A 27,926-nucleotide genomic window follows, 5' to 3' on the forward strand; every position below is an offset into this window, starting at 1 on the left:
CTTCTGTTGTGTTATACCTTCAGTAAAAATGTGGGCCAGAAGAAACATGTCTTTGTTGACAAAGAGACTAAATAATGAAATTGTCTGAGACTGGGTAGGGTTGGGGTTGGGGTAGTTTCCCCGAGAATTTATAACCATAGGCCTATGCTCATGTGAGCTTGGCATTTATATACCATCCTGTTCTCTGGTAAACTAAGTTGAGAAATTAAAGTGGTTCCAAATAGTTAATGTCCTAGGGAGATTGGCAGAAGGCAGAAATATAAGTTACCTTTGAAAGGTTGCCCCTTCAAACTTGGCCTCAAAGTAGTCCAACAGAAAAGGCCCCACTGAACATAAGCTCAGTATTCAAAATTCTAAAACCACATGAGGAAACAGTACCATGAATAAAGTCAGAAATAACAAATGTCAGAAGCAGACTTTCAAGAAGTTAAATTACAGAATTCTAAGAGAGATTTGGAAGTAGGCCAAAGTACAGAAGTATCAAAATTGACCAGGAAGTTTTTTTTTAATATAACTTCCAGAAATGAAAAAATAGAATAATTGAATTTATAAATTGAGTAGAAGAACTAAACAACAGATTAGACATAGCTAAAGAGAGAATTTGTGAATTGGAAGTTGATCTTCAGGAATTACCTGTAATGGTGTTTAGACACAGAATTGGAAATTAGGAAAGGAGGGTTAAGAGACTGGGCAGAATGAGAAGGTCTAATATGCTTATAATAGGAATTTCAGAATCATAGAATTTGGAGATGCAATATTCAAGTTGATAATAGCCAAGAATTTGTCAGAATTGACAAAAAACACAAATCATTAGACTAAAGGCATAGTGAACCCCAAATAGTATAAATTTAAATATATACTTAGACACATACCTTGTAGTGAAACTGCCAAGAGAGAAAGCAGCCAGAAAGAAAAAAACAGAATATCTGCAAAGTTAAATTAATAGCAGACTTTTCAGCAACAGTAGTGGAAGCTAGAAAATAGTGGAATAATATTTTCAGAGAGCTGAGGTAAAATAACAATCTAAAATTTTATGTTCATCTAAATTGCCATTCAGGAAGAAAGACAAAACATTTTGAGAAAAGCAACAAAGGCTCCTCTGCCAAGAGATTTCTACTGAAATATTTTTTTTCAGTAAGGACAGTGATCTCAGAAAGAAAGGCAGAGATGCAGGGAGAGATGACTGTATGGATGCTTACAAAATATAGACACAAATAATGTCTGATTTGGGAGCTGGGTAGTAAGAACAGTGACACTAAATACTGAACACAAGCAATATGTTAAATTAGATGTACATTGGAAGAGTCATTAGAGTTTAAAATATTTAAGTTCCAATGAGGGATGGTAGAGATGTTGATTTAGGCTTTTAGTATAAGTGTACCCATTAAAGTTTATAGGCCTAGCTTACAACGGAATAGGAATGAGATGTATAACTTTAAAAGTGGCTAAAATAGGAAATTTTAAAAGATAATCCAAATAGAGGTAACGGTAGGAAAGAAACAAATTTAAACATACCCAGTAATCATATATATAAACATACCCAGAAATCATAAATGTAATGAGACCGAACTCTAATTAAAAGATGGTGTTAGATTGAATTGGGGGGAGGGAAGAGAGAAAGATTTTTTGTTTAAGTTAGAAAAGATAATTTTATCTAATACTAATACACGAAATGTCATATAGCTATGTTAACATCAGATAAAATGGACTTTTTGGCAAAGAGCAGTCATTACAAATGAAGAGGGTTACTATATAGTAAGAAAAATTTTATTACCAAGAATATATAAAATAATTTCTGTAACTCAAAGGAAAAGTAATCCAGTAGAAAAATGAGAAAAGATACAAACAAACAGTTCTCAGAAGGAAATGTTAGTAATCACAAGAAGATGATCAGTCTCACAAGTAATCAGGGAAATGCAGATCCAAATTGTGTACCATTTCACACTCACCAGGTGAACCCCAGGTGGGGGCTGTCATCTGTTGGGAACTTGGATTGGCACATCCACTTTGGAGAACAGTTTAACAGTATTTAGTCAGTTGATGATCTTTAGACCCTATGACCTAGCCAAGAAACGCCCACACATGAGTGCACACACACACACACACACACAAATGTAAAAAAGAAATCATGATGGCATTGCTGAGATCAACAAACATAAATAACCTGAGTCCAGTAGGTGAGTGGATACTTAAAGTTATGTGAGGTTATAAGCTTCTGAAATAAATGCACTTCAGAGCTGCAGGAGAGGCAGCAGTATATAAAGAACATGCACTCTAGAGACAGGCTGCCTGGGGTTTGAAGCCTGATTTTGACACTTAATAAATAACTTGGGTAGGTTACTTAATCTCTTTGTGCCTCAGTTTTTATAAAATGAGGACCTGCACAGGTTTATCATGAGGATTAAATAAGTTACTCTTTGCAGAATGCTTAGAATAGGACCTGGGATGTAGTGTGAGCTGTATAAGTGTTAAATTAATGCATATCAACCTAGATGGCTTACAAATATATGGATGAAGGACAAAAAGCATATGTATTAGAGATTGTATTTGGTTGCTAGAAACAGTCAAGAGTTATTCTCTTGGGTAAAAGAAATGCAAAGACACAATGTTGGAATATTTTGGGTTTTTTTCTCCCCTGTTGTACATGCCGCTCCACAATGTGCATACACGTGTGTGCATGTGTCAGTGTCTTTATCTGTTATACACTCCAGCCTTCCTTCCTGGCCCCATCTGTCTCTTCAGGTTCCCTCCATCTCTACACCCCAGCTGCCCTTACTCGGCTCCTGGGGAGGTGGTGGAGATGCTGCTTTGTGGAGCTGGGGGCTGTGGAATCATAACATGGATAAGTCACTGCTCTTGGCCCTCCTTCGCTCTTATGGAGGGACCTGCTAGGGCTATAAAGGCAGCTGAGCAGACTCAGGGCTGCCTTTCGAGGGGTGCTGTCTGTGGGGAGAGCTGCCTTTCCTCTCTGGGCAGATGTGAAGGCTGGACACCAGAGGGAGAACACTGGCCCTCCTGAGACGTTCTTGCTTGTCTTCCTCTTGGGCATGGAGGCTTCTGGGAGGGTGTGCCTCAGTGTGCTGGCAGAAGCAGACCTAGATAGATGTAGTGGTGAGTGGCACTCTTTCTCACCTGGTGAGTGGCACTCCTTCTCACCACTACAGTGCCCACAAGGGTGGGGCTGGGCATCTGCTCCCTGGGGTAGGTGGCTGCCAAGGGGCCTCCAGGAGCCAACTGAGCAGTGGTTCTGCTGGCTGCTGGGGTCACAGTTCCTCTAGGAGACACTGGCTGGACTGGGGACACCCAAGTGCAGAGCTCAGGGACTCCAGGGGAGGTGGGCATGGACACTCCACCTCTGAACCATCTCCTCTTCTTTCTCTCCCCATTGCACTTTGAGCCCCTCACAGATGGGACCTTGGTGAGATTTCTCCCTTTTCTCCTCAGGGCATAGTGGGTATGTCCAAGGCCTACTGGACTGAGCTGCTTCATAGGAGAAACGAACCTCCCAGTATTTGACCTCCCAGTGCGTGTCTTCGAGCATCCAAACTAGCCGGCTTAGGTTCTGCTACCAGGAATGTTGGTTCAGAGTGCAGTCTGCATGTACTGTGTGTGTGTACGTGCATGTACTGTGGGTTTGTGTGAGGGTCGGGGGTGGTGTATGTGGGAGTGGTCCTGCCAGGAGGGACAGTTTGGGGAGCACTGGGTACTTTCTCTCTACTGGCATTAGGCCCCTTGGAGCATAGGGACTGCCCCTTGGGGACACTGCCACTTTTATTTCAGCTTCCTTTGGAGGCCAGCAGTTGGTTTGGCTGTGACTCAGGGATGCAGCAAGCCCCTTGTCCTGGTGTCTGGGGGCCATGCTCACTTACCTCAGGGCTATGAGGCAGCAGGCCTAAGGGGGTACCATAAGCACCCGCATCTTGGGAGCATGGCTTCTCCTCCTGCCAGGTTAGGCGAGTGGGCTGGGGGTCAAGGGGAGCCTCCTGTGCATGGATGCCCTGGCTTCCTGGGTGTGGGTGGGAATCTGTATCTATTAAAAGGCAGAGGTGGCCTGTGGTTGGAGTATTGCCAGAGGCTATAAATAGCTGAGTGTGTGAAGAAGGAGAGTCTGGGGAAGAGAGAGGAATGGGGGAGGCCCCTGGGTCTCCAGGTGGCAGCAGAGCCCTGTGGTGAGGGAGGGGCATGGGCTCTGAACATAAAGCTCTTGTAGGCATGGTGTGACTTGATGGGCTGGGAGTCATACAGGGGACTTGTGTTATGAGGGATTGTCATAGGCAGTAGGGGATGGTTGTGGCTGTAATATAGCCAATGTGCCAGGCAGTGTTCTAACCACTCTTAAAGTGCATTAACTCAATTAGTTCCTACAACTACCCTAGCTGTGAAGTATTGGAGTAGGACTTGAAGTCTGGCCCGCTCACGGCTGCCATTTTTCGCTGGGTTGCCTATAGGAGGATCTGGTCAGATGGGGGTCAGGTGACATCTTTTTGAAATGGAGTCTTGCTCTTGTTGCCCAGGCTGGAGTGCAATGGCACGACCTCAGCTCACTGCAACCTCCGCCTCCTGGGTTCAAGCGATTCTCCTGCCTCAGCCTCCTGAGTAGCTGGGATTACAGGTGTCCGCCGCCATGCCTGGCTCATTTTTGTATTTTTAGTAGAGACCAGGTTTCACCACATTGGCCAGGCTGGTCTCGAACTCCTGACCTCAGGTGATCTGCCCGTCTCAGCCTCCCAAAGTGCTGGCATTACAGGCGTGAGCCACCGTGCCTGGCCCAGCTGACATCTTGAACCCTTGGGTCCTCTGAGATTTGGAACTCCCAGCCTCTTCACTTGGGTCCTGCCCATGGTAGTGGCAAGTGGGTGGTCCCTGACTTATCAGTGGCCTGGAGAGAGGAGGTTACTCTGTTGGCCTCCCTTGTTTGGGCTCCTGCCTCAGCACAGAGGCTTGTTGCTTGTCTGAATGGAGATGGAAACTCTTTGAGGACCTAGGGCTTGGGCTGCAGGCTGAGGCCATCCTTGTTGTCCCCTCCTTTCGACATCTTGCTCTAGCCATGATACCTATACCCTTCTGTCCTTCTGTCTGTCCACCCATCCATCTATGATGTGTTTGGAATGATTCTGCCACTTAGGACGGCAAGGGTCCTGCCTTTGTCGGCTTTCCAGTCTTGTGGGGAAAGCCTGACATTTAGAAAGTAGTTGTCGAGTACATGTGTAATGTTTTATTTCTCATACAAGTGTTCATTGTGTTATTTCCTCTTGAGATTATTTTTGGTTATATTATTGGTACACTTTTTGGATGTCTGAAATAATCCTTTAAGCAACAACAGGCCATTAGTCAAGGGTGGTTAAGTTATGTGGCAGGGGAAGCACAAGGGCCAGTGGAAATAGAGAGTTTGCCTGGTCTCAGGGGAGAGGGAAGAGCCGAAATCAGAGGAAGGTGGGTAACCTTACGGCCAGAGGTGGTAACTTCCGACTTACGCTAAGCCTAGAAGCCAAACACATTCAAGGGTGTGACATTATGGTGTGGCTGCAGTGAGGGGAGGAAGGTAGGGGAGTGCCCAGCTTCCCTGTCTGCAGTGCAGCTTCATGGCTGGCCCCACAAGTCTCAGGTCTCCACGGACCCCCACTAGAACTGCTGCCGTGGATGCAGTGGGGCCCAGCCTGGGGAGAGGAGGCCCTGTGGCCTCTGGGCAGGGTGCTTCGAATAACCCAGTAATTGGATGCTGCTGCAGGCAGACAGGGACAATGTAGGTGCAAGCCTCAGTCCTGGCCCTGGTGTGCTTGTTCAGCCTTTGGTCTACTACCCCCACCCCACCCTCTCAGGTTCGCCCTCTAAACCTTAAAGCCACATGCTTGATGAAGGGCCTGGCTGGGGAAGCCAGTGTGTACCCTTGTAAGCCTCTCTGTGGACCCTGAGGCCCTTCCTTTAGAAGAGGCTGAGTCCCAGCTGACTGACTGGTCAGGAGGCCATGCATTTTCCTTTCACAGGTGTCAGAGCCTAGGCCACCTGGTGCAGGATGACCAGAGCTGTGGCTGGGCACTGCCATTCTGATTGGGTGACATTTCGGACCCTTAGGTGCTACCTGGATCCTTGAGATTCGTTGCTTGCTCCTGCCGCTGGAAGAAGCATCCTGTCACTTCAGGGAGATGCAGAAAGGGGTTGGGTTTGACAGGAGAATGGCCGCTCCAGTGGTGGGGGGCTTCTTTCACCTGACAGCCAGTCAGTATCCTTCTCTCTGGGGTATACCCTGGGAAATCAAGCTCTTTCCTCATGAAGCCCAACAGTAGGGGTGGAGATGAGAGTGAGGATGTCCTTAGGCTACGCTAGTGTTCAGGGTACTTTGCCCTCCCCCAGGGTCAGGGCAGGGTTCGTGTTCTTTGCTACTCCAGTCAGCTTTTCAGGTTGATGGCGAAGTAGGGCTCTTGGCTGCTGGTGGGCTGGCTGTCTGGTGGGATTGACTCTGACCCCTCCCTCCTTCCTGGGATGGGAATAGTGGTAGGAGAAGACCAGCCAGGAGTGGTGCCAGGTCACTGGCCTACGTGGGCCCAAAAAGTGTGGATAGGATGGCTGGATGCTTGGTGCAACTATCCTCTCGGGTGTCTGTGTGGGGTTCTGGCAGTGAGGTTGTAAATGCCACCACCTGCCTCCATTGTGGGCGGCCTATAATGGGGTGCTGGCAGAGCTCTCAGACAGAACCCAACCTCCTTTGGCATCTCCATACTCTTTCCTATGTCAGGGCTATGTGGTTCCTGCGGGTAGTGGGAGTAGACTGGGGCTGGGACTGGAGGTTGTTTTGTAGGGGATGGTGAGGAAGATGGATTTGGGGAATGTTTGAAATCAAGTTTGAAGGAAAGTGTTTGAATGGGCAGGTGGGGGTTGAAGTGGTTGTTCACCTGGATGGCACTTCCTGCAGCAGGTGGAAGGGGGTTCAGAAGTGATGGGGAGTGCCCTGGGGTCATCAGGAGCCTAGCCAGGAGAATGATCTGTGATTGCAGGTTAAGCCACCAGCTAGCGCTCCTCTGCCTGAGGCACGTATTCCCCTTGGTGACTCTGGGAGGCTTACCCTGTACACGCAGGCCTCATTCCTTATGTTCTCCAGCCCTGCCGAGCACCAGGTGTGGTTGCTGGGTGTAGAAAGGACGCTTACAGGGTCCTTTCCATTCCGTATGGGCAGGGAGTTGTGGAGGACCCACTGGCATGGTGTCCCTGGGGAACTGTTGTGAGAAGGGGGCTTGGGGGCAGAGACAGGAGCAGCAGGAAGCCACTCCCCTTTGTAGTTTTCCCAGGTGGTCCTTGAGATCTTTATCACAATCACCTGAGACAGACAGGGGTGATTAAAAGCACATATTCTGCCCCCATTCCCATTGGGATGGGTCTGGATTGGGCCTGGAAATACGTATTTGAATGAACTGCTCCCCTTTCCCACACCTGCAACATACAGTGATTCCGATGTGCACTGGGGTTTTAAGGGGGCTTCTTCATCGGTTTCTGCTGCAGCAGGGAAGTAGCCCCCACCCCCACCCAGGAGCCTCAGGTGTTGGTGCCCTTTCTGTGCATCTGGACTCTGTCTGTCTGGCTGTTTATCCATCCTTCTGTGGCATTAGGTTTCCTGCCTCCTCCCTTTTGCTTAGGCCTAGGGGCAGCTGTGATGGGCTGCAGAATGAGGTGGGGGCTGGTGCCAGCTGGCACACGTAAATTAAGAGGTGTGGGACGGATGGGTGGCCTACGTCCAGGGGTGAGTGCAGGAGGTTGGTGACCCCAACCCACCACCCGGCCTCCCTCCCTCAGGGTGGCCTGGCACCCAGGACTGGGAGTAGGGGTTTGGGTGGTGGTCCCAGGGGCATGCTCAGTGGTTCTCTTTTCTCTGGGGCACAGGCTCTGGGCGTGGGGAGGCTGAGACACGGGAGTGCATCTACTACAACGCCAACTGGGAGCTGGAGCGCACCAACCAGAGCGGCCTGGAGCGCTGCGAAGGCGAGCAGGACAAGCGGCTGCACTGCTACGCCTCCTGGCGCAACAGCTCTGGCACCATCGAGCTCGTGAAGAAGGGCTGCTGGCTAGATGACTTCAACTGCTACGATAGGTACCCCAAGACTTGCCCTCCTTTCCTCTTGGACCCACCTGCGCTTATACTGCCCACTGGGCCATTTGGGTCTCAGGATGTCTGAGCGGGAGATAAAGGACCAAGAAGGGGCTCTTGAGATGGTAGCCATGGCCCCACGCCCTTCCACACCCTATTTGTCCTACCTTAGCCCTGAGGAGGGGTCTCAGTGTCAACCCCTGGCTGTTCTTCCTTGGCTTTGGGTCTCCTGTAGGGGAGGTGAGTTCACACCGTCCCCCTGGTGTTGCCCATGAGGTGCTCTGTCTGTGAGGAGGGGTTGGCAGGGCAGGCCTGGGGGAGTCTTGTATCCCCCAGGTGAGGGGTATATGGAAAATTCTATGCCTCCAGGCAGGAGTGCGTGGCCACTGAGGAGAACCCCCAGGTGTACTTCTGCTGCTGTGAAGGCAACTTCTGCAACGAGCGCTTCACTCATTTGCCAGAGGCTGGGGGCCCGGAAGGTAAGGGGGCAGTGTGGAAGTGGGGCCTTGAGTCAGCCGACCTGGGCTTCTTTGGCTTGGAGCGCTTGGCTCCTCAGTTGGGTGGGGTGTGGCTATAGGGCCCTGTAGTCTGGCTCTGGAAGTGTGAGGGTGGGCAGACTGTTTGACACAGGGCTCTGTGTGTCCCCCAGTCACGTACGAGCCACCCCCGACAGCCCCCACCCTGCTCACGGTGCTGGCCTACTCACTGCTGCCCATCGGGGGCCTTTCCCTCATCGTCCTGCTGGCCTTTTGGATGTACCGGCATCGCAAGCCCCCCTACGGTCATGTGGACATCCATGAGGTGAGACAGTGCTGGCTTGGGGCAGGGCAGGATAGAGGTGGGGAGGACAGGCCAGATCTTTTTAAGCCTTGCTCTGCCCCAGGACCCTGGGCCTCCACCACCATCCCCTCTGGTGGGGCTGAAGCCACTGCAGCTGCTGGAGATCAAGGCTCGGGGGCGCTTTGGCTGTGTCTGGAAGGCCCAGCTAATGAATGACTTTGTAGCTGTCAAGATCTTCCCACTCCAGGTGAGTGTTTGAGGGGCTCCATCCAGGTCCTCTGCCTCCACTGTAGCTTGAACTGGAGGCTCTCCTGACCTGGGGCAATCCAAACCCCAAATAATATTGTGGTATGAGAGAAAAGTGAGCCTTACTGGGCCTAGTTACTCATGTTACACTTGGCTGGTCTGTAGATTTCATGCAACTATGGAATTTTATCACAGGACTAGGGTAGGGCTTTGCAAAACCTTGATTTGCCCCGGTTACCAGGGTTTTGTTTTTGACATTGGGTTCTTTCCAGCGGCCCTGGACACCAGGTCTGGCTCTGCCTCATTTGTTGGGTGATACGGGGTCACTCACACCCCATGCATGGACCTTAGTGGCCCCATTTGTAAATTGAAGTGCTAGCCTTAAGTGATCTCAGGGATCACTGTTGGCCTCATGCTCTGGGGCCTAGCTTAATACAGGTCTTCTCCTGGTCCCCTTACAAATGCTGAAGCTGGGAGGCTGGCGGGTGGGGAATGGGCTGGGAGGCTTGAGGGTGGGGAATGGGGAATGGTTGTTCTGCTGTAGGGCAATGTGACTGCAGCAGGGCTAAGCCAGCCACTTGTCCCCCCAACCCCTCGCCCCCGGCCTCAGGACAAGCAGTCGTGGCAGAGTGAACGGGAGATTTTCAGCACACCTGGCATGAAGCACGAGAACCTGCTACAGTTCATTGCTGCCGAGAAGCGAGGCTCCAACCTCGAAGTAGAGCTGTGGCTCATCACGGCCTTCCATGACAAGGTGAGCCACACCCATCAGAATGGACTCTTGAGATGGAATGTCCCCTTGGTGGCTCTCCATAATATGATGACCCCTTCCCTGTGGAGGTGTCCACCATGAAGTACTCTGCCCCGGTAGCACTATCCACAATGGGGTTACCCCTGCCATAGGTGTGGACATTGGTTCCCCTATGATAGGAACCTCTCACCCTGGGATAAGTTTTTATGATAAGAGTAGTGACTCCATGATTCCCACCCCTAGCCCTCCCTGCCTCCTGGCCTCATCCATCTTCCATATCGATTGTAGTAGCCTTCCAGGAGAGCAGCCTAGCCATTGGCCCACTGAGACTTCTCTGCCAGTGCTGGGCTGGGTCCTGTCCTGTACCCAGAATCTGTGCTCAAGTTCTGTGCTGTCTTCTCTCAGGGCTCCCTCACGGATTACCTCAAGGGGAACATCATCACATGGAACGAACTGTGTCATGTAGCAGAGACGATGTCACGAGGCCTCTCATACCTGCATGAGGATGTGCCCTGGTGCCGTGGCGAGGGCCACAAGCCGTCTATTGCCCACAGGTACCTGGGTCAGCAGGTGCCTTTCCTGCACTTGACCTGGAGCTGTGGGAAGGGTTGGTGGGCGAGAGCAGTGTCTGGAGATGTCTCAACTTCCTAAACATACTTACTCTGCTTGCTGTGTGTCCGAGGCAGCTGGGCACAAAACCTGGCCTTCCCACTGTGTCCTGGGGATGGCATGGCCTCCCAAGCTGGTTTTTGGTGCCCTCTAATGGCCACATGAAGTGCTGACTCCATTACTTTGGTTGGAGAGTTGGCACAGTAGTTCTCAAATTTTCTAGTTTAGGACCCCTTTATACTCTTAAAAGGACTTTTGTGTAAGTGGATTATGACTATTGATATTTGCTGTATTTGAGCACACCCACACATCCCATTCGCTGTCAGAGTGAGGACATCACATCTCATGTAGCCTCGGGAAAACTCTATGCTCCTAAGAGAATGAGCCTTAAAAAAGCAAATAAATGAAAATAATTTTGACTTTATAGATTCCCTTGGAACAGTCTTAGAGATCTTCTGGGGTCCTCGAACCACCCTTTAAGAAACTCTGGATGAGCTCATCACTGTCATGCTTACTAAATGGCAGGCAGTGCTCTAAACACTTGAGAAGTATCAATTCATTTGACCTTCATTACCGCCCATTGAGACAAGTACTGTATTTCTCAGCTCTGTCTTGCAGATGGAGGAACAGTAGTACAGAGAAGTTGAATGACTTAGCCAAGGTCTTGTAGCTAGTTGAGTCTGGTTCTGTGACTGTGAGGGAGGGGAATGAACCTCAAATTCCAGCGTTCAAAGCTGAAGGGTCCCTGATGGTAATAACAGTAATGACATAGAAGGTAGACTGTATGAAATTGCCGTTTTTATAGGTCAAAAGGTTGAATGTTGTCTCCGCTGTATGGCTCAACTTAATAGGAATACCTAGTAAGTATGCCAGGTGTGGCCCTAAACATTTGCAGTTACCACTCAGTCGAATCCTCACAAGGCTGAGACAGGCACTGGGGAAACTGAGTACCACAAGTAGCTTTGCTTAGTTAGAGGTGGAGCTGGGCGCATGCAATAGCACCCTTGCTCCAGCCAGCCTTCATGGTGAGCTTGAGACCCTAAGGGGTCTCTGCAGGATCCTAGGAAAGCTAATATTAAATTCCTATTCTCATTCACATTCCAAATGCTGTAAATTCTTCTCAGAAAACTTGCACCCCAGGCCAGTGTGCCTGTCCACAACCCCTCTGAGAATATATGGGCTGGCCTTTGATAGTGTGGGGACTGGGACAGGGTCTGCCCAGCCATTAGGGTAGGTGTTGCTTTGCCAACCCTGGGGGAAGCCTTCCATCTGAAGTGCACTGAGGGATTCTCACACCCATGTCGGCGCCTGCAGCTGCCTGCTTGTGCTGCTTCACCTCTGCACCCCAGGTAGGGTGGGATGGCCTGGTCTGGGGCCTGACTCTAGGGCACAGACTCTAGTATCTTGGGAACCAAGGTGGGAGTTGGATCATGATGTTAAGCTTTATCTCTGCCCACTTGTTTCCACAGGGACTTTAAAAGTAAGAATGTATTGCTGAAGAGCGACCTCACAGCCGTGCTGGCTGACTTTGGCTTGGCTGTTCGATTTGAGCCAGGGAAACCTCCAGGGGACACCCACGGACAGGTAACAGGCCTCACAGGGCAGGAAGAGAGGGACAGACCCAGGGTAGATACTTTGCCCTTTTTGTGCTCAGCTGGGGAGGTGCAGGGATGAGGGTGACTGCATGCGTTCAGAGCTGTCTGAGAACTTAGAGCAATGCTCTTGTTTGACCAGTGGAGAAACCAAGACCAGGAAGGCAGTGTAGTTTAGCTTCCGTAGGACAGTCAGCTGGGAAATGTAGAGATTCCCCACTGGGGTTTTGACCACTAGTCCTTGCAATCTTAGTCTTTCTCTCACTTTTTTAGTTTTAATTCCTAAGATAAAACAAAGAAATATACTAAGGATCCAAACAAAGAACCTGGAAAAAGTAACTGAAAATTAAACTTAGGAAATCATTCCTAAAACAATCACTGTTATTATTTTTTAAGTGTTCTCCTTCCCTCTTTGTTTTTGGTCTTAATCTCAGTCGGATACATATCATCTGTAGTTCCTTGTATTAATTTGGTAACAATTCCATTTTAGATTACTATTATCTCCAGGATATAGTATTTAAAAATTATTATCCAAGTATAATTGATGCTGTGACCTCTTGTAACTGCTGTGAATGTGGTGAATCGAGGTTTGCCATCATTGATAACCTGTCTGAATTGCTCTGTCTTGCCCGCCATCTGGTGCACAGAGGCTGTAACTCCCATGTCCCAGCTGTGTGTGTATGGCCAGTCACTGTAAATCCTGCCCTCCTCTGTCCTCACTTAGGTAGGCACGAGACGGTACATGGCTCCTGAGGTGCTCGAGGGAGCCATCAACTTCCAGAGAGATGCCTTCCTGCGCATTGACATGTATGCCATGGGGTTGGTGCTGTGGGAGCTTGTGTCTCGCTGCAAGGCTGCAGACGGTAAGTAGATGGCAGCCCTGGGCATCCTAGATTGAGTGATAGGGAGCAGTGGGACCTTAGAGTGATCCTGCCAGGCTCTCTCTTACTCCTAGGACCCGTGGATGAGTACATGCTGCCCTTTGAGGAAGAGATTGGCCAGCACCCTTCGTTGGAGGAGCTGCAGGAGGTGGTGGTGCACAAGAAGATGAGGCCCACCATTAAAGATCACTGGTTGAAACACCCGGTAAGGGGCCTGGTTCAGGCAACTTTGCAGGGGGGTGGAGAAGGGAAAACCCTTCATGTGTAGCAGGTAAGCTGAAATCAAGGGGGAATGGGCAAATAGAAAGTCTGCGACGTTCCCTGGACTCTAGGGATGTGTTCCAGGGGTTATGGGGAGTAAGGTAGGATGATGTCCTTCTCCTGATCCCCACTTTGACTGAACTGCTACATTTTGGGCACTTGTATGGTTTGGGCTTCGAATAAGATTTTGTTTGAATATCAGCGCTTCAAGGCAAGTAGTCGTGTCTGTCCTAGTAGGGGCCTTGGCGTCTCCTTCTCCCTCCTGTGTATGTTGAGGTTCAATGAACCTTTCCTAGGGCTGTGGAGTGAGGCCAGTAAGCTCAGAAAGATGACTGCCATGAAGGCAGGCATGCTGATTCCTGAAGTTTTCCCCAGGCCTCTGCTGGTGGACCTGCTGCTGTGGTTGGGGCTGGTGGGCTCTGCCTGATCCTTGGGAATATCAAGTTTACTGTCCCCCAAAGCTTTTCCTCACTGAAGGATCCTAACAAAGGTGTCTTTCCTGTCTGCCCTATGCTGCTTAGGGCCTGGCCCAGCTTTGTGTGACCATCGAGGAGTGCTGGGACCATGATGCAGAGGCTCGCTTGTCCGCGGGCTGTGTGGAGGAGCGGGTGTCCCTGATTCGGAGGTCGGTCAACGGCACTACCTCGGACTGTCTCGTTTCCCTGGTGACCTCTGTCACCAATGTGGACCTGCCCCCTAAAGAGTCAAGCATCTAAGCCCAGGACATGAGTGTCTGTCCAGACTCAGTGGATCTGAAGAAAAAAGGAAAAAAAGTTGTGTTTTGTTTTGGAAATCCCATAAAACCAACAAACACATAAAATGCAGCTGCTATTTTACCTTGACTTTTTATTATTATTATTATAATTATTATAATTATTATTATTAATATTATTTTTTGGATTGGATCAGTTTTTACCAGCATATTGCTCTACTGTATCACAAACAGCGGACACGTCAGCAGGCGTTGAGGTGCTGAGCTGTGAATGCAGAACCAGCGCCATGCTGAAGAGCCTCAGCCACCTCCTGTCCTTTGGGATTCGTTTTTCCCGCTTTCTCTTTGTTTGTCGTCTCAGAATCTGTGACACAAAGAAACCCATCTCCTGTCTTAGGAAACCTAATGCTGCAAACTCTACGTAGAGGAACCTTTGAAGACTGTTACATAAGAACATACCTTCCTCAGAAGAGGAGTTTCCTCTGCCCTCTGCCCTTCTCCCCTGCCTCCCTCCCTCCCCTCCTTTTATTTTGTTTTAGTGAGCTTAAGAAACAGCAGATGTGTCTTTCACGGATCTAACGGGTGTTGTCCTGACCGAGAAAAAAACTGGGATGAGAATGGTTTGGACTGGAGTTGGAAGGGGAGGACGGTACTGGGGGTAGGGTTTGGAACAGAGCTACACTGGACTCGGGCACATTCGGAGCAGCATCCTTTAGTATGGAGGCTACTTCTCAGGTAACCAGGAATCGAGGGGAAGGACCTTGTGGAGGCCGAGCATTAACAGCAAGAGCGGGGTTTGGAGAAAGTCTGAGATTGGGTGCAGCCCTAATTTACCTGCTGGCCCTGACCAGTTTCTTTTCACTAACTTGGCCTTGGGCATAGGATGAAACATTTTTTCTGCCCTAATTTTAAAATTAGGTGAGGGTAGAATCATCACAGGTTAGGAATACATTCTTCATAAGACACGATGCTGTAAATACTCTTAATGGACGAAAAGTTGAAATACTTTTGTTTCCTCTTGGAGCAGTTCAGGGAAATGCCCACAGGGGATTGTCCTGCACAGATAGGGCAAGAGGATTTCCTGGGTGGAGTCTGCCAAGGCCTGCCTCGCTGGGGACCCCAGAGTCCTGCACCTCTGGTTCCGCCCCAGGTGGTGACATTACTGTCCCCTTTCTGTGGCTCGTGGACAAGACTTTCTCCAGACCCCTTAAAGTGGTACATATTCTAAAAAACTGTTTTTATATTATGCCATAACCTTGCTCTAGTCAGTGAATGTTCCTAATGCTGCTGTTTCAACATTTGAATTCTTTTTAATTTATGAAACATGCTAAATTTTTTTTTCAAACAAAACACACACATCCACATATACACATGCTTCGCTATGTGGCTTCCAAGGTTTAAATTTTGAAAAGTAAAAGAATTAAAACTTCACGACCACAGATCACCTCAAACCAGAAATACCTCAGAATTTTCTACTTGTGTAAGGTTTATTATATATTTTGTTAGTTGTGTTGTCTTGTAGTAAGTATATTTTAATGTAAGTTGGCTTTTGTGACAAGGAAGTTTAAAAGAAATAGAGAAAAAGAAAAAAGTTTGCATCTTCTAGGGAGTGCTACCATTTTTGTTTGATAACGCCCCCTTGTAAATAATTGTCATCAACTGTAGGTTGGCTGTCTGGGCCAAGTCTGGGCATTTATCAGTCTTGTTTGTGAAGGCTTTTCCTTCTGGTTTCTTTAGATCATTTTATTTAAAAACAGTGCATCTCTTCATTGTGAGGGTAGGCAAGGCGGGGGCCGTGGGGAGAGGTTGACCTGGGTGAGAACTGAAGAGGCTGCCTCCTCTTGGGTTGTTTGGAGCTTCACATGTAATTCACATGTAACATGTAACTTGATCGGTCAGTGTTCAGAATGACAAGTAACCCCCCTTAAACTTGGTAGAAGGATGGCCCTTAGACCTGAATGGGGTGATTTTACTTGGGATTTAACTTCTTCAGCAAATTAACAGCAACGTTGGAAGAGATCTGTGGCGCCTCTGTGAAGCACACCGTGACTCAGGCCAGTCTTTTAGTGCAGCGTGTCTGGGAGTGAAGGGTTTTGCCCTTGCTGGTCTTGGAGTCCACAGTGTGAGGGGCACTGCACATGCCTGGGCATCTACCTGGTGTGCTATGTTCAGTGTCTGGGGCTTACTGCCCCGGGGTCCTTTCCTCTGGGTGTTGGGGCACAGGGTGCTATGGGAGGCCCATTTGCTTCCCTCTCGGAGCTCAGTTTTTGCTTCATGGGTCAAAATGTGGGCTGGCCAAGTGGTTACAGGAACAGGGTTTCGGTAAGCTATGTTGTCTTTTTTTTTTTTTTTTTTTTTTAATGGTTTGATTTTGTGCTGTGGTATTTTTCTTCCCTTAGAATAATTTTTAATGGCAAAACAGGCCTTACAGCAGTTGCTTTTCTTTACCATTTATTTCTTTAAGAAGCTTTAAAATATTTATTGAAAAGTGCCATATCTAATTTCTTTAGCTTTCGCCTCAGGCAGTGCAGGCATCTTTACTTTTCATCCTCAGAAGAAACAAACAACTAACAAATGTAGCAAATTTACTGCAGGAATAGTTAGGTCATGATACTACCTGAACACTAAACCCCAGCCTCTTTGTTTGGTTTTAGTTCCTCTGGGTGGTTTTTCTTTTGTGTGCTGGCTTGATTCTTGTGAGAAGTTTTGACCTGGCCAAGGGAGGGTTGAGCCATGGTTCTGGTGTGGGACTTTGCGGTCAAGACACAGTACAGACAGGTCAGGCCTGCGTGCCTTTTCTCTGGGTGGCCTCCCCCTTAGGCCCACCGTACACTCAGCCACTATAGTGTCCCTGTGGGGCCTTGCCATCAGATTGTGTGTCAGGAGATGGTACCTTTTTGGTGTGGCTGGGGAGGAGGGTGGTCCATGCCAGTTCTTTGGGCTTCAGGCCACTCTTCCCCTCATGCAGTGGTGTAAAGTGCACCCATCAGGTGGTATATCTGGTTCTGATGGCAAGAAGAAGGTGGGGGATCTCCTTATAGGGCATGGGTCTAGGAGCACAGGTGGGCCTTTTGCCCCGGGTAAATGTTTGTCTGTTTGCTGTCATGTGTTCTTTGAGGAGTGAGCCATCTAGAGCCCTGCTTTGAATTTACTGGGTCATAGAGCCTCTGCCTGTGCTCTTTTCCATAATGACTTCATGTGACATGCACTTTTGGTGGGCTCAGATAATTGGTTTCTTTTTGTTTTTGACCTCAGGCTCTGTGGCAGACTGGGGAAAATGGGGCCTGGCATCATTTTCCCTGTCAATGGGAGGGGCTGTTCTGTGCAGGGTGGGAGGGGACCAAGTTAGCAGAGAGTAGCCAAGGATCCTTGCTTCTTCCTTTCTAGTGTGCTGTCATCCAAGCAGGCTCCTGGCTGTAGGGATGGGCCTTGGGGAAGAATCTTCTTTGAAAGCATCTATGATAACTGAGAAGTCATCCCTAGTTGGAGAAATCCAGTAATGAGCAGAAGGAGGAAGCAAGTGAGGACAGAGGCCATTGTATTACAGTGTCACGCAGAGGGCCCTCAATGATGGGGCACTGGGGAAGGCTGTAGACATAGTCATCAGAACATCCTGGCCTGGCATAAGCTGGGTTTTCTCCTGGGACCATTGGTCCTCAGCAGGAGTTCTTTGCATGAGTTGCTCAGGGGCAAGGGCCGCAAGTGGGCTGTTCTTAGGAGAAAGTGACACCTGGCTGTGAGGGAAGATGGTGAGCATTATTAGCCTTTGTTGTCCAGCATGGCCTTCTTGTCCTGTCTGCTCTGGAGAGGAGCCTGTGGGACCAGTCCTGCCTGGGGAGGGCATACCCACACGTGCCAGCTGATTCTGACTCTGAATACATCATGTCCGGACTTGGGGGTGTTTCTGCAGAACAAGGAGGTTGTTTTCCAGCCTTGAACATCTTCAGGAGGATAGAGACTCTTGCTCACATATTCTTAGCAAAGGGAAGGGTCTCTCATCTCCAGGCCACGGAGATAGTTCTTCCATTGCCCTAAGAGGCTAGGCTAACCCTCTTGACATAACTTAGACAGCAAAGCACTTCATCCTGTAGTTGGGCTCTGTCACCTTTCTCTTCAGTTGGCCACATTCTCGTTTCCTCCATCCTGCTATGCCTTGTGTGCTCGGGCTGTGTGTGGGGTTTTTCCCTGGTGGAAGGAAGCCCAGCTATGTATTGAATGTCCTTCATGTGTCGTATGTGGCTCAGAAAGCCTGTCACTTGGCCCCTGTGCTCTGAGCCGTGAGGGTGGGGAGGTGGCCGTTCCATTAAAGTGGGAGTATTGGATGGCCCTCTTGAAACTAGAATTTTGCCTTTTTTAGTATGCAGTATAAAGTTTCCAGCATCTATTGGTAACACAAAGATTTGCTGGTTTTTAAAATAATACAGTAAGCATAAGTATGTAAGTTTTTAGAATTGGTACTAGAAGTTGGACAGCTAGTTATTCTCGAGAACTTTATTTCACTAGAAAAATATACTAATTGGAAAGCAGTTTCCAGGAGTTAACTCAGTTTAATTTTCAGTCTCAGTTATTTTAGCCTGTTGAGTTTTTGATGGCACACCTTTGGAGAGATGGCCAGGCCTGATTCCCATTTCAGGGGCATCAGACCATACCTTTTTAAGAAGCTCCGTGAATCTAGTCATCTACCCTTCATCCTGGGCGAACAGCCAAAAAGAGAAGGGGACAAGGTGTCTTTTTCTCCTTCTCACTGGGGTGACATGAATTCTTTTAGTTAATGGCTGTTTGCAAATTCTAAACTAATGAAATACTTAGCAGCTAACATGTTCAATCTAGTAATGATGAGTTTAAATATCAATTGACAGTAATGTTTTAGATAAACAGGCCCAGTAATTCAGTTGATGAACTGTATATCTTCTCAGTCTAGATTTGTAAATGTTTAATGAATTCAGGGTTATAAGCATAGTTCTTTAAGTAAGATTCCAGATAGTTGATTTGTAACCAGCAGTCTACCTATGAATGTATCCCAAACCTTTAGAAGGTTGGAAAAGATTTTTGAAATAATGATTTAGTTTTGTAGGAAAAACACCCCCTTGAAAATTAATTCGGTTGACCCAGTAATATTTTTTAAAACAATTGGTGGCTCCAAAAGGCCTGCCAACAAAGAAAAGTCCAAATTATCTAGTGGGACATTTTGAATGTTTTATGTTTATTTTGGGTCCACTGTAAACTTTGGTTCGAAAAAGAATTTGAATTTAAAGAATTTACCATTATTTAAATTATTACCAAGTTTTTACATTTTCATGATGGTATTTTCCAGGTATGAATGAAACAAGACTTTTTGATTGTGGTACTTCCCGTATCCCCTGTAGTGCCAAAACCAGTGATACTTTATTTGCTCCTATGGCAGCTCATAGAGGTAACCGAAGTGATTTTTCCTCAGTAATTGAAACACATATTCTCTAAATGCCAATGTGTGGTGATGGGCCCTGCACTGCCTTCATTTCTCTAGGGCAGTGTCTTTGGATTGTCTAGGGCCTAGGTAATTCTGAGAACTACTGTAAACCAACCACAGGGCACTAAAGCAATGTACACACCGCTCTTTGTGTGTATGGAATGGGTTATATAAACCTGGGCTATGCTGGACATCTACAGAAGAGTATTACATTCACTTGCAAAGTTTACATTTTTGAGCTCACAGTTATGAAAAATATGACCCACAAATTTTTCAGGCAGGTGAGGATGGGTCTTCTTGCAAATGCATGAGTTCTGTCTTGAGTCCTGGGAACTTCTCTGTTGGTTGGGTGTGGGCTCATTCCCTGACTGTCCTAATCATGTTTGCGTCAGAATGTTAGCATTGTAAATAAAAGAATAGGTTGTATAATAGATACACAACACTTGAAACTTTACTTTAAAAAAATCGATAGTTCTACATATATATTTAGTTATATCACTTGACAGATTTCTTCTACACAGTGTGGAGATTGTTTTATACCACAGATTATTTTTATAAAGTTAGTGAATTTGAATGATTTTGTAATCAGAGCTAATGAGCTTTACCTTTCAAGAGAAACGTACACTGGAGCATGAGTGGTGTGGAACTTTTACTTAGTGTTTATATGGATTCTTGTGATACACTGGCAGACTGGAGTCAATTTGCGGGTCTTTTTTGGCCAAAACTCCACTTGTGGTTGTGTAGGACAGTGATATTCAGCTCAGCTTCTTGTGGATTGGGAGGAGAGAGGGCCTGCAATGTGTTTTACATTGGTGCTTCCTCCTGAGATTTCTGTTGAACAAAGGGTTCTGAGGTCAAAAATTAGTTTGTAAGCCTTTGCCATAGGACATAGTCATGTGAGAGTGTTTGGGGGAACAGAAATTGTATAGGGGTGCAGATTGGGGTGGGATGGGTCTCAAATAAGATTCAGGTACAAAAACTTTGAAATGAGAATCTGGTGGTTTGAGTAATCCACCAGACTGAATTATCTAAGATCACATTATCCAGGTTGGGGGGCAGAATTACCCAGTTAAGTAATTGTTCAGAAAAGTGGGGAGGGTGGCATGTGGATGCAGTGATCCAATTAAATGGAGAGCTGCCAGGCACATTTTGTCCTCTCTGGTCAGTGCTCTTTTGGAGGTGAGAATGGTTGGGTTGGCTCGCTGCTTCAATCTGTGGAATCAGCCAGGAGCCCAGTGAGGAAGCTCAGAACCCCAGTAACAGCAGAGCATCTTTCAGATAGCTCCAGAGTTTTCCTGCTTTTCTGAGGAAGCTCAGCATCACTGCCACAATACGGAAAGTGGTCTTCATTTTAGCCTATTTATTTTTAGGCAGAGAGTGGATGGTTATTTGTGTGGGACTTTTGGTGGCGATATATAATGAATAATTAAGTTAATTTCTGGTATGCATAATGGCCAGTCCTGAGGCCCAGCTGAAGACCTGTCCCCCAGACCCTGCCCGCTGGCTTCAGGCTGCTGCTTCTAGACAGAGGTGCACTGGACGGGATAGTTTTATCAAGAGATTCCCTAATGTGTCATTTTAAACCAGCTGTGCTTTTTATTCATTCTGGTTGAGCGTATAGGTTTACACTTTACCCTTTTTATACTTGGAATAAATTTAGTTCCAGCAGATCTAGTAGCACTCCAGAAACCAACCCCATCTGTTCCCCATAAAAAGAACATTTCTCTGCTCTCCAGCCACGTGTCTTGGAATGTAATTCTGTTGTGCCTTTGTTTTTATCACTCTCTTCGCCCCAAAAGCAACTGCTGTAAGCTTTTTTCTACTTGTCTTTTCTAGTCCCCAACCTCTACCTTTTTCCTTTTTCCCAGCTCTAATTTCTGGATGCACTTCTGTGATCCAGGTATTTTAAGAACCAGTTACCTCAGACCTCATGTTGAACAGTGTCGCCATCTGGGTCCTCTTGATACTGCAGACTTTTAACGTACACATGCAGGAACCCTGCTGAGCGTGGGCACTTGTTTTAAAGCAAAACTCTTCCCAAGGACTGAAGAAAGGGCTTCTGGCAAGCTCGTCATGGCATTGTGGTGGGATGGGTCTAGAGTGTCATCTGAATGGTGCTTCCTGTGTTCCTCTTTGAATTCTGCCATTTTCAGTATTCTCGTGTGTCTGAATAGGCAAAGCAATTTAATTGGCTGGTCTTGCACGCAAATTAGTTCCAAAGATAAGCTCTTTGTAACACATTTCCAGTCGCTAATGCTCAAATGTAGAACATTCCTTTAAATGGCAGGATAAAAAACCCACTATCCACCATAGTGCATTTTGGGAAGATGTCTGTAGCATATGTTGCTGTGAAATTAGGCCTTGTGGGATATGGCTGTTTGTCATTTTGATGTATTTTAAATAAATATATATTTTTTTAAAGAGCCTTTTTTACCAGTTCAAAAAGTTTAATTAACCAGCAGTCACCGCATCTGAATTTTTGTCTCTGGGGCATAGATGGCAGACCAAGATTAAAAGTGGTAACTCAGCTATACGAGCATGGGCTACCTTCCTGGGCTCTCCTGCTGTCCTGCAGACCTGCTGTTCCACAGACCATGGGACACAAGGTCAGTGTGTTCCCAGTGAGGGTCCCAAGTCAGTCATCTTAAGTGTTTGGTCTCTGCCCCATTCAGTGGACTGTTGACTTCAGTCCCTGCAAGTGCTTTAGCCCGAGTGGGGTTTTCTCAGAGCACTGCCACGAGTTAAGTGTGTGTTTAGCCAAATAATTTCTCCATAAGGGAAAAATGCAGTCACCCAAATTTTACCAACAATGACAGAGATGAGAGTAGGAAAGATTAGGCAACATCTGAGTTTTAATTTGAAAAGTGTCCAAGTCATCATGAAAGGCTGACTGGGAGCAAGTGATTATTAGAGATTCTTCAGGAGACCTCATCTGAAAATGTTAAGACTGCCAGTGAGGGAAGGAATTGTTAAAATGCCAGCGGCTTTTTTTTCCTCTTTTTTTCTGTAATTCTGTAAAAATGCAGAGAAAGTTGAGTGGTACTTCAGAATTGAGGGAGAGGGTTACCGCAGAGTAGAAATATATTTCTAGATTTCAGTTCCACACCACAAATCCACAACAATGCCATTTTTCAACTGTACAAAAATCTGCTTATGAACTGGACATGATCTTAATGGTAGTGTCAAAGGCCAAGTTTTTCACCTGTTAATATTTTTCCACATTTGTCCTTGAATCTGAATAACTTTATACAGTACTGTAAATTTAACTTACATCGAGTTTGATGTCAATTCTTATGAAAAGAGCTTTCTGCATGTAACACATACGGTTAAAGAACACAGCAAAGGACAAAATTTGCAGGAACAGTTTTGGAACCAACAGAAAATGTCACCTTTTATTTGCCATCTTATATATATCTATCAGTTTTACCAGCTACTTCTAAATTTGTACATTATTTGTAAGGGAAAGAAGGAAAACCCTAAGACTTGTCTAACTTAGTGGAGAATGTGTGTGTTGGGCTTAGGATGGATAGCTAAGTCTTATTGAGCTGTGTTACCTAACTTGTATATAAAAATTGTAATTAAAAGTTTGGGTTCACCTGTTTCTCACAGTTTAAAATGATGAGTAATTGCAAACTCTGGAAATGTGACTAGTATATGATTTAAGGCTGTAGAAGCAAGGAAGCTCTTTCAAGTGCTAAAACTAAAGACTTCTAGTTTTTGGCTCAAATAAGTACTGTTTGTATACCAGGATATGTGAGATGTAAATGTAGTAGGTCACTTTTCACCCTTGTAGCTATAAAATAAAAATTTTGTAGAACAGAAATAGCTTGTACTACTGAATTAACAAAAGTTATACTAAAGTATCATGTTTTAAAAAAATATATATATATATACAGAGTTAAGCTTGTTGCTGTTACCCTGTCTGGATTTGAAAAGTGTGCTGATTTATATATATATATTACACACACACACACACACACACACACACACACACACACACACCTAAAATGGCCTAAAGCAGACATCCATGTAATTACAGTTGCAAAATGAAAACATTTTGGAAAGAACATTGTATCATAGTTCATTCATTTGCAGTGGATCTTTGTTCCTTTTTACTGTGGTAATTTTAGAAATGAGTGTCAAGTTTGAAATTAGATCTGCTAAGTTGGGGTTTTGCTGCTTGAACTCTGCACTGGGTCCTCAAATAAACCGATGTGAATGTAGTTTTTTCCCCCTGTGTGAAGAAGCAGTTACACCCCAACAATAGGAGGAAAAATCTAGAACTATTTCAAGTTTTATCTTTTTGTATATGAAAATAAAATAATAATAAAACAATCTTGTCTTTCTTAATTATGTGGCAGGGGATTGGAGTTTCCTTTCATGAGGATTAGAAATGAAATGGCGTTCGGCTGCTTAGAGGGCTGACTCAAGTCAGTTCCTGTTTGGTATGTGTAACATTAACAGATGTTAATGGCTGAATGCCTAGTCTGCCATGGTCCTGTGGGGCTGGAGCTAAGCACAGGTCTCCATTTCTGCCATTCAGAAGTCCAGGGTCTAGTTGGGGACATTATGAATGGGGACCACCATTCTCCTGAACGAACTGTTCTGGGATTTTGAGTAAGTTTCTGCAGGGTAGCATATTTTCCAAATGTCCGAGACACTCCCCCATTCCCCCATCCTCTGCCACCAGTCCTGTACTTTGCAGACAACCCTGAGCAATATTGTTGTAAGTGGAGCAGAGAAGCCTTGAAAATAGTTGTATTCTGGACTACTGCAGATGACAAACTCTGCCATTCCCAAACGTTGCTGAGTACTGGAGTCATTTGCGGAGCTATTAAAAAATACAATGATGGGTCCTTATCCCCAACCTGGAATTAGCAAACCAGGTCTCCAGTTTCAGAGATCTGGACTTAATCTCACTAAAGGAACTCACGGTTCCCCAATAATAAAATAATGATAGTCTTTAATACCTAACAAAACAGGAAGGCCCCAGAAATCACCTCACTGCTTTCTGCAGTAACAAGTTTTTTTGGTCGATGACTCTTTCTTGCCTAAGTGGAGAAACACCCTTTAAATTCACCCTATATTATGAGAATTAAGCAACGGTTTGAAACTTTTGGAGAAAGTTTTTGATGACCCTTTATTCAGGGACCAGTTGCCCAATATTTGGCTGTTTTTGCTCTTTCACGTTTAGAAAGTTCACCTTTTATTAGTGAGTGCCTCTAATGAAGGAAGGAGAGCAAAGGGCTGACATTTTTGATACAGGATCTTGGAGCTGGAAAAGCTGAAAGGTTGGACCTTAGGAGTCATCTGGTCAAACTTTCCCTTTAACAAAGGAATTATTTGACCAAAGAAATTTGACACAGAAGTTGGTTTATAAAACCAGGCTTGTCTGAATGAGCAAGTAGAAGAGGGCCAAGGGACCATTTCACTTACCCTCCCATCCCTTCCTTTAAGTCTCAGGTATCCCTATGGAACACCTAGGAACCTTGATTAAAGTTTACAAATCACTGGCCCAATTCCAATTTTACAGGTGGGCAAACAGGCCCAGAGGGAGTTTTCCTACCCAGAGGCAGGCAGCCCTTGCAGTTCTTGACCTCTTGGGACCAAAAGTGGGGTTACACTTGTTCAGAAGTAGAGGATCTGGATTAGGAAAAGCCATCTAATATTTATCTCTCTAGTATTTAGCACAGTGTCTGGCACTTACAAGGGTCTTAAATACAGTACCTCAGTGATTGTGTATTTAGTAAATTCTGGGGAAAGCTGCTGAAGTAGCCTTGAAGCCTACAGATACCAGTGTTGTCTGGTTGTATTTGTTAGGATTCTTGGTTGCAGGTGACAGAAGCCATTAGACAAAAAAGGGGGTTTCACTGAAAGGATTCTGGGGGAAATGACTAGCCAAGACTTCAGAAAGGCAGGATGTATGTGGGCTTCAGGAGCCTTGGGAGTTGGGGTCACAGCATTGCAGGCCTTCTCCACCTGTGTCCTGGTATTTCTTCCATTATTGCTCAGAGCAAGACCAGATGCATCTGCTCCTTTGACTTCTTAGCAGGAAACAAGGCTGTAGACAGTGCCAGAGCTTTTTTTTTTTTTTTTAGACAGAGTCTTGCTCTATTGCCCAGATTGGAGTGCAGTGGCACGATCTCAGCTCACTGCAACCTCCGTCTCCTGGGTTCAAGCAATTCTGCCTCAGCCTTTCGAGTAGCTGGGATTACAGGCACGCGCCACCACACTTGGTTAATTTTTGTATTGTTAGTAGAGACGGGGTTTCACCATGTTGGCCAGGCTGGTCTCAAATTCCTGACCTCAGGTGATCCTCCAGTCTTGGCCTCCCGAAGTGCTGGGATTACAGGCATGAGCCACTGCGCCTGTGAGTTTTACGTCACAGCTTTGCTACCCAGAGAGACTACTAGATCGAAAATCCCTAGGAAGGACTCTGGTTGATGTAGCTTAACCAGTCAGGGTCCTTCACAAGAGGTATTCCTGGCAAGGGGGTAGCCTCCCATTTGAGGCTGTCAAAATAATGTGCACACTTCAGTAGGTTGTTAGAAGTGGCCTCCTGGTCAGTGAATCATCAGTGGGATCAGATGAAAGTTATTCCTATCAGTTATCTAAGAAATAGGAAACTTGAAGTTTCTGCTAAGAACTAAGTCCACACGGAATGCTGGAGATCGTGCTGCAAAATGAAGACTCATTTGTTTGTGAGTGGTAGTCCATGAAATCTATCCTTTCTTTGCCAGCAGGCGTTCAGCAATCTGGCTTTTATATTCTATCAAGACAAAGAGTAGAGATGACTCAAACATTTCTAACATTTATAGAACACTTAGTGACATGCCCCTGGTACTTCCCCAAACATTTTACATGTGTCATCTCCTTTAATCCTCACAAGAACGCTATGGTCTAAGTAGTATTATTCCAATTTAAAAGAGAAGGTTGGGGACAGTGACACACACCTGGACTTACAGCACTTTGGGAGGCCGAGGCGGGAAGATTGCTTGAGGCCAGAAGTTGGATACCAGCCTGGGCAACATAAGGAGACCCCCTTCTTTACCGCTCCCCCACTCCCGCCAAAAATTTAGCCGGGCAATGTGGCACGTGCCTGTAGTCCCAGCTACTCAGGAGGCTGAGGCAGGAGGATCGCTTGAGCCCACGAGTTCGAGATCGCAGTAAGCTATGATCATTCCACCGTACTGCAGCCTGGGTAACAGAGACCCTGTCGCTAAATAAATAAATAGACCTGAGTTGGAATATCGGCTCTGGAGACCTTAGTGTAACCATGTGCAAGTGTTTACTCACCTATTAAATGGGACTAAAGGCATTTTTTTCTCAAGACTATATATAGCATACCACTAAGCCCTCTAGACATCATATTCCCCATCCATCGCCCCGTCCAGTGGACCAGGGATGAAGCGGGGATGCGCTAGGCATCCCGGCTTGTCACCAGGGGGCGTGCGAGGCCCTCAGCTTGGCGGGCGGTGAGGCGTGGGGTGACGGGGGGGATGGCGGGGGCCGGCATGCGCGCGCATGCGCCGTGGTAAAAGGCCGGTACCTCGGGCAAAATGGCTATCAAGAGTATCGCTTCCCGCCTCCGGGGTTCCCGTCGTTTTCTGAGCGGCTTCGTGGCTGGGGCTGTAGTGGGCGCTGCGGGAGCTGGGCTCGCGGCCCTGCAGTTCTTCCGGAGTCAGGGCGCTGAGGGAGCGTTGACAGGGAAGCAGCCGGATGGTAAGTCTGTGGGCCCGTCCTCCCTTCCCTGGCCCAGGTTTCGGGCTCCGACTCCTACCTGGAGTGTGAATGGCAGTCCTTGACGGACAGCCTTCACCGTTTGCTGGGCCCCTAGCCTGGCCCTTGGTTTCTGACCTTTATTCTCCCGGCTCGGCCTCCCTTCCCCACCTCGCGTCTCGCCAGCTTCCCTCATGTCCTTCCTTTCCCCGGGCATCTTCGTTTTCTGCACAGAACCACCCCCCACCCCCGCCCGACTTTCTTCCCCCCAGTTACTCATCGCGATATCTATGTTTTAATGTCTGTGTTCTCTACTAAGATTGTTAGCTCCATAAGACTTGAGACTATGTCTGTTTTGGTCTCCATCATCTAACCAGCACAGTACCTGGTACATAATTGGCATTCAGTAAGTATGAATGAAGGAATAAATTAATACATAATTTTAGTAGATTAGTTAACTGCCCTTCTTTCGTCATTGTTCAGTTGAAGAATACCTGCTATCCCTCCGAAGTGTATAAAAACTCATGTTGCAATGGGTACCTTATATTTGACAAAAAAAAAAAAAAAAAAAATTTACACGAGCTCATTTCTTGTACTTTGCGGATGTGCTAATTTAACTTGCTCCTTTGGATACTTGGCATCTAGCAAGAGAACTACCCCCTTGGGGGGTTGAGGATTTGAGAAGGCATCGGGGAGGATTATCTCGAAACTGACTCACTGTTGAATGTGTGCTTGGTTTCTCCCACTAGGAAAAACAGTACCAGTTTTACTGTCATCTTGCAACAGCACACATATCAGTGCTTCAGAGATGATTTGGAAATTTGATGTGAAAGACTAATAAGATCAAGT

The 27,926-nt window shown here is 46.7% G+C and overlaps 2 protein-coding genes across 4 annotated transcripts in view; both read left to right on the forward strand.

The window, feature by feature from the left end:
- The window catches only part of ACVR2B (activin A receptor type 2B), a 39,005-nt gene extending 15,312 nt beyond the window's left edge, over window positions 1–23,693 (forward strand). For both annotated transcript variants that reach the window (XM_003826298.5, XM_008951549.4), the window contains exons 2-11: window positions 7,873–8,080; window positions 8,447–8,556; window positions 8,727–8,878; window positions 8,961–9,104; window positions 9,714–9,857; window positions 10,260–10,408; window positions 11,933–12,047; window positions 12,780–12,918; window positions 13,011–13,141; window positions 13,719–23,693. In XM_003826298.5, coding sequence (XP_003826346.3) covers window positions 7,873–8,080; window positions 8,447–8,556; window positions 8,727–8,878; window positions 8,961–9,104; window positions 9,714–9,857; window positions 10,260–10,408; window positions 11,933–12,047; window positions 12,780–12,918; window positions 13,011–13,141; window positions 13,719–13,913 — 1,487 coding nt within the window. In that variant the 3' untranslated portion in view covers window positions 13,914–23,693. The remainder of the gene's footprint in view (window positions 1–7,872; window positions 8,081–8,446; window positions 8,557–8,726; window positions 8,879–8,960; window positions 9,105–9,713; window positions 9,858–10,259; window positions 10,409–11,932; window positions 12,048–12,779; window positions 12,919–13,010; window positions 13,142–13,718) is intronic.
- Window positions 23,694–26,835: 3,142 nt separating this feature from the next.
- The window catches only part of EXOG (exo/endonuclease G), a 30,446-nt gene continuing 29,355 nt past the window's right edge, over window positions 26,836–27,926 (forward strand). Inside the window, exon 1 of one of the 2 annotated variants that reach the window (XM_003826090.4) lies at window positions 26,836–27,080. In XM_003826090.4, the coding sequence (XP_003826138.1) occupies window positions 26,918–27,080 (163 nt within the window). In that variant the 5' untranslated portion in view covers window positions 26,836–26,917. The remainder of the gene's footprint in view (window positions 27,081–27,926) is intronic. The other variant, XM_003826091.4, reaches the window with a different exon arrangement.

This window comes from Pan paniscus, chromosome 2 (genome assembly GCF_029289425.2).
Source record: "Pan paniscus chromosome 2, NHGRI_mPanPan1-v2.0_pri, whole genome shotgun sequence".
NCBI lineage: Eukaryota > Metazoa > Chordata > Mammalia > Primates > Hominidae > Pan > Pan paniscus.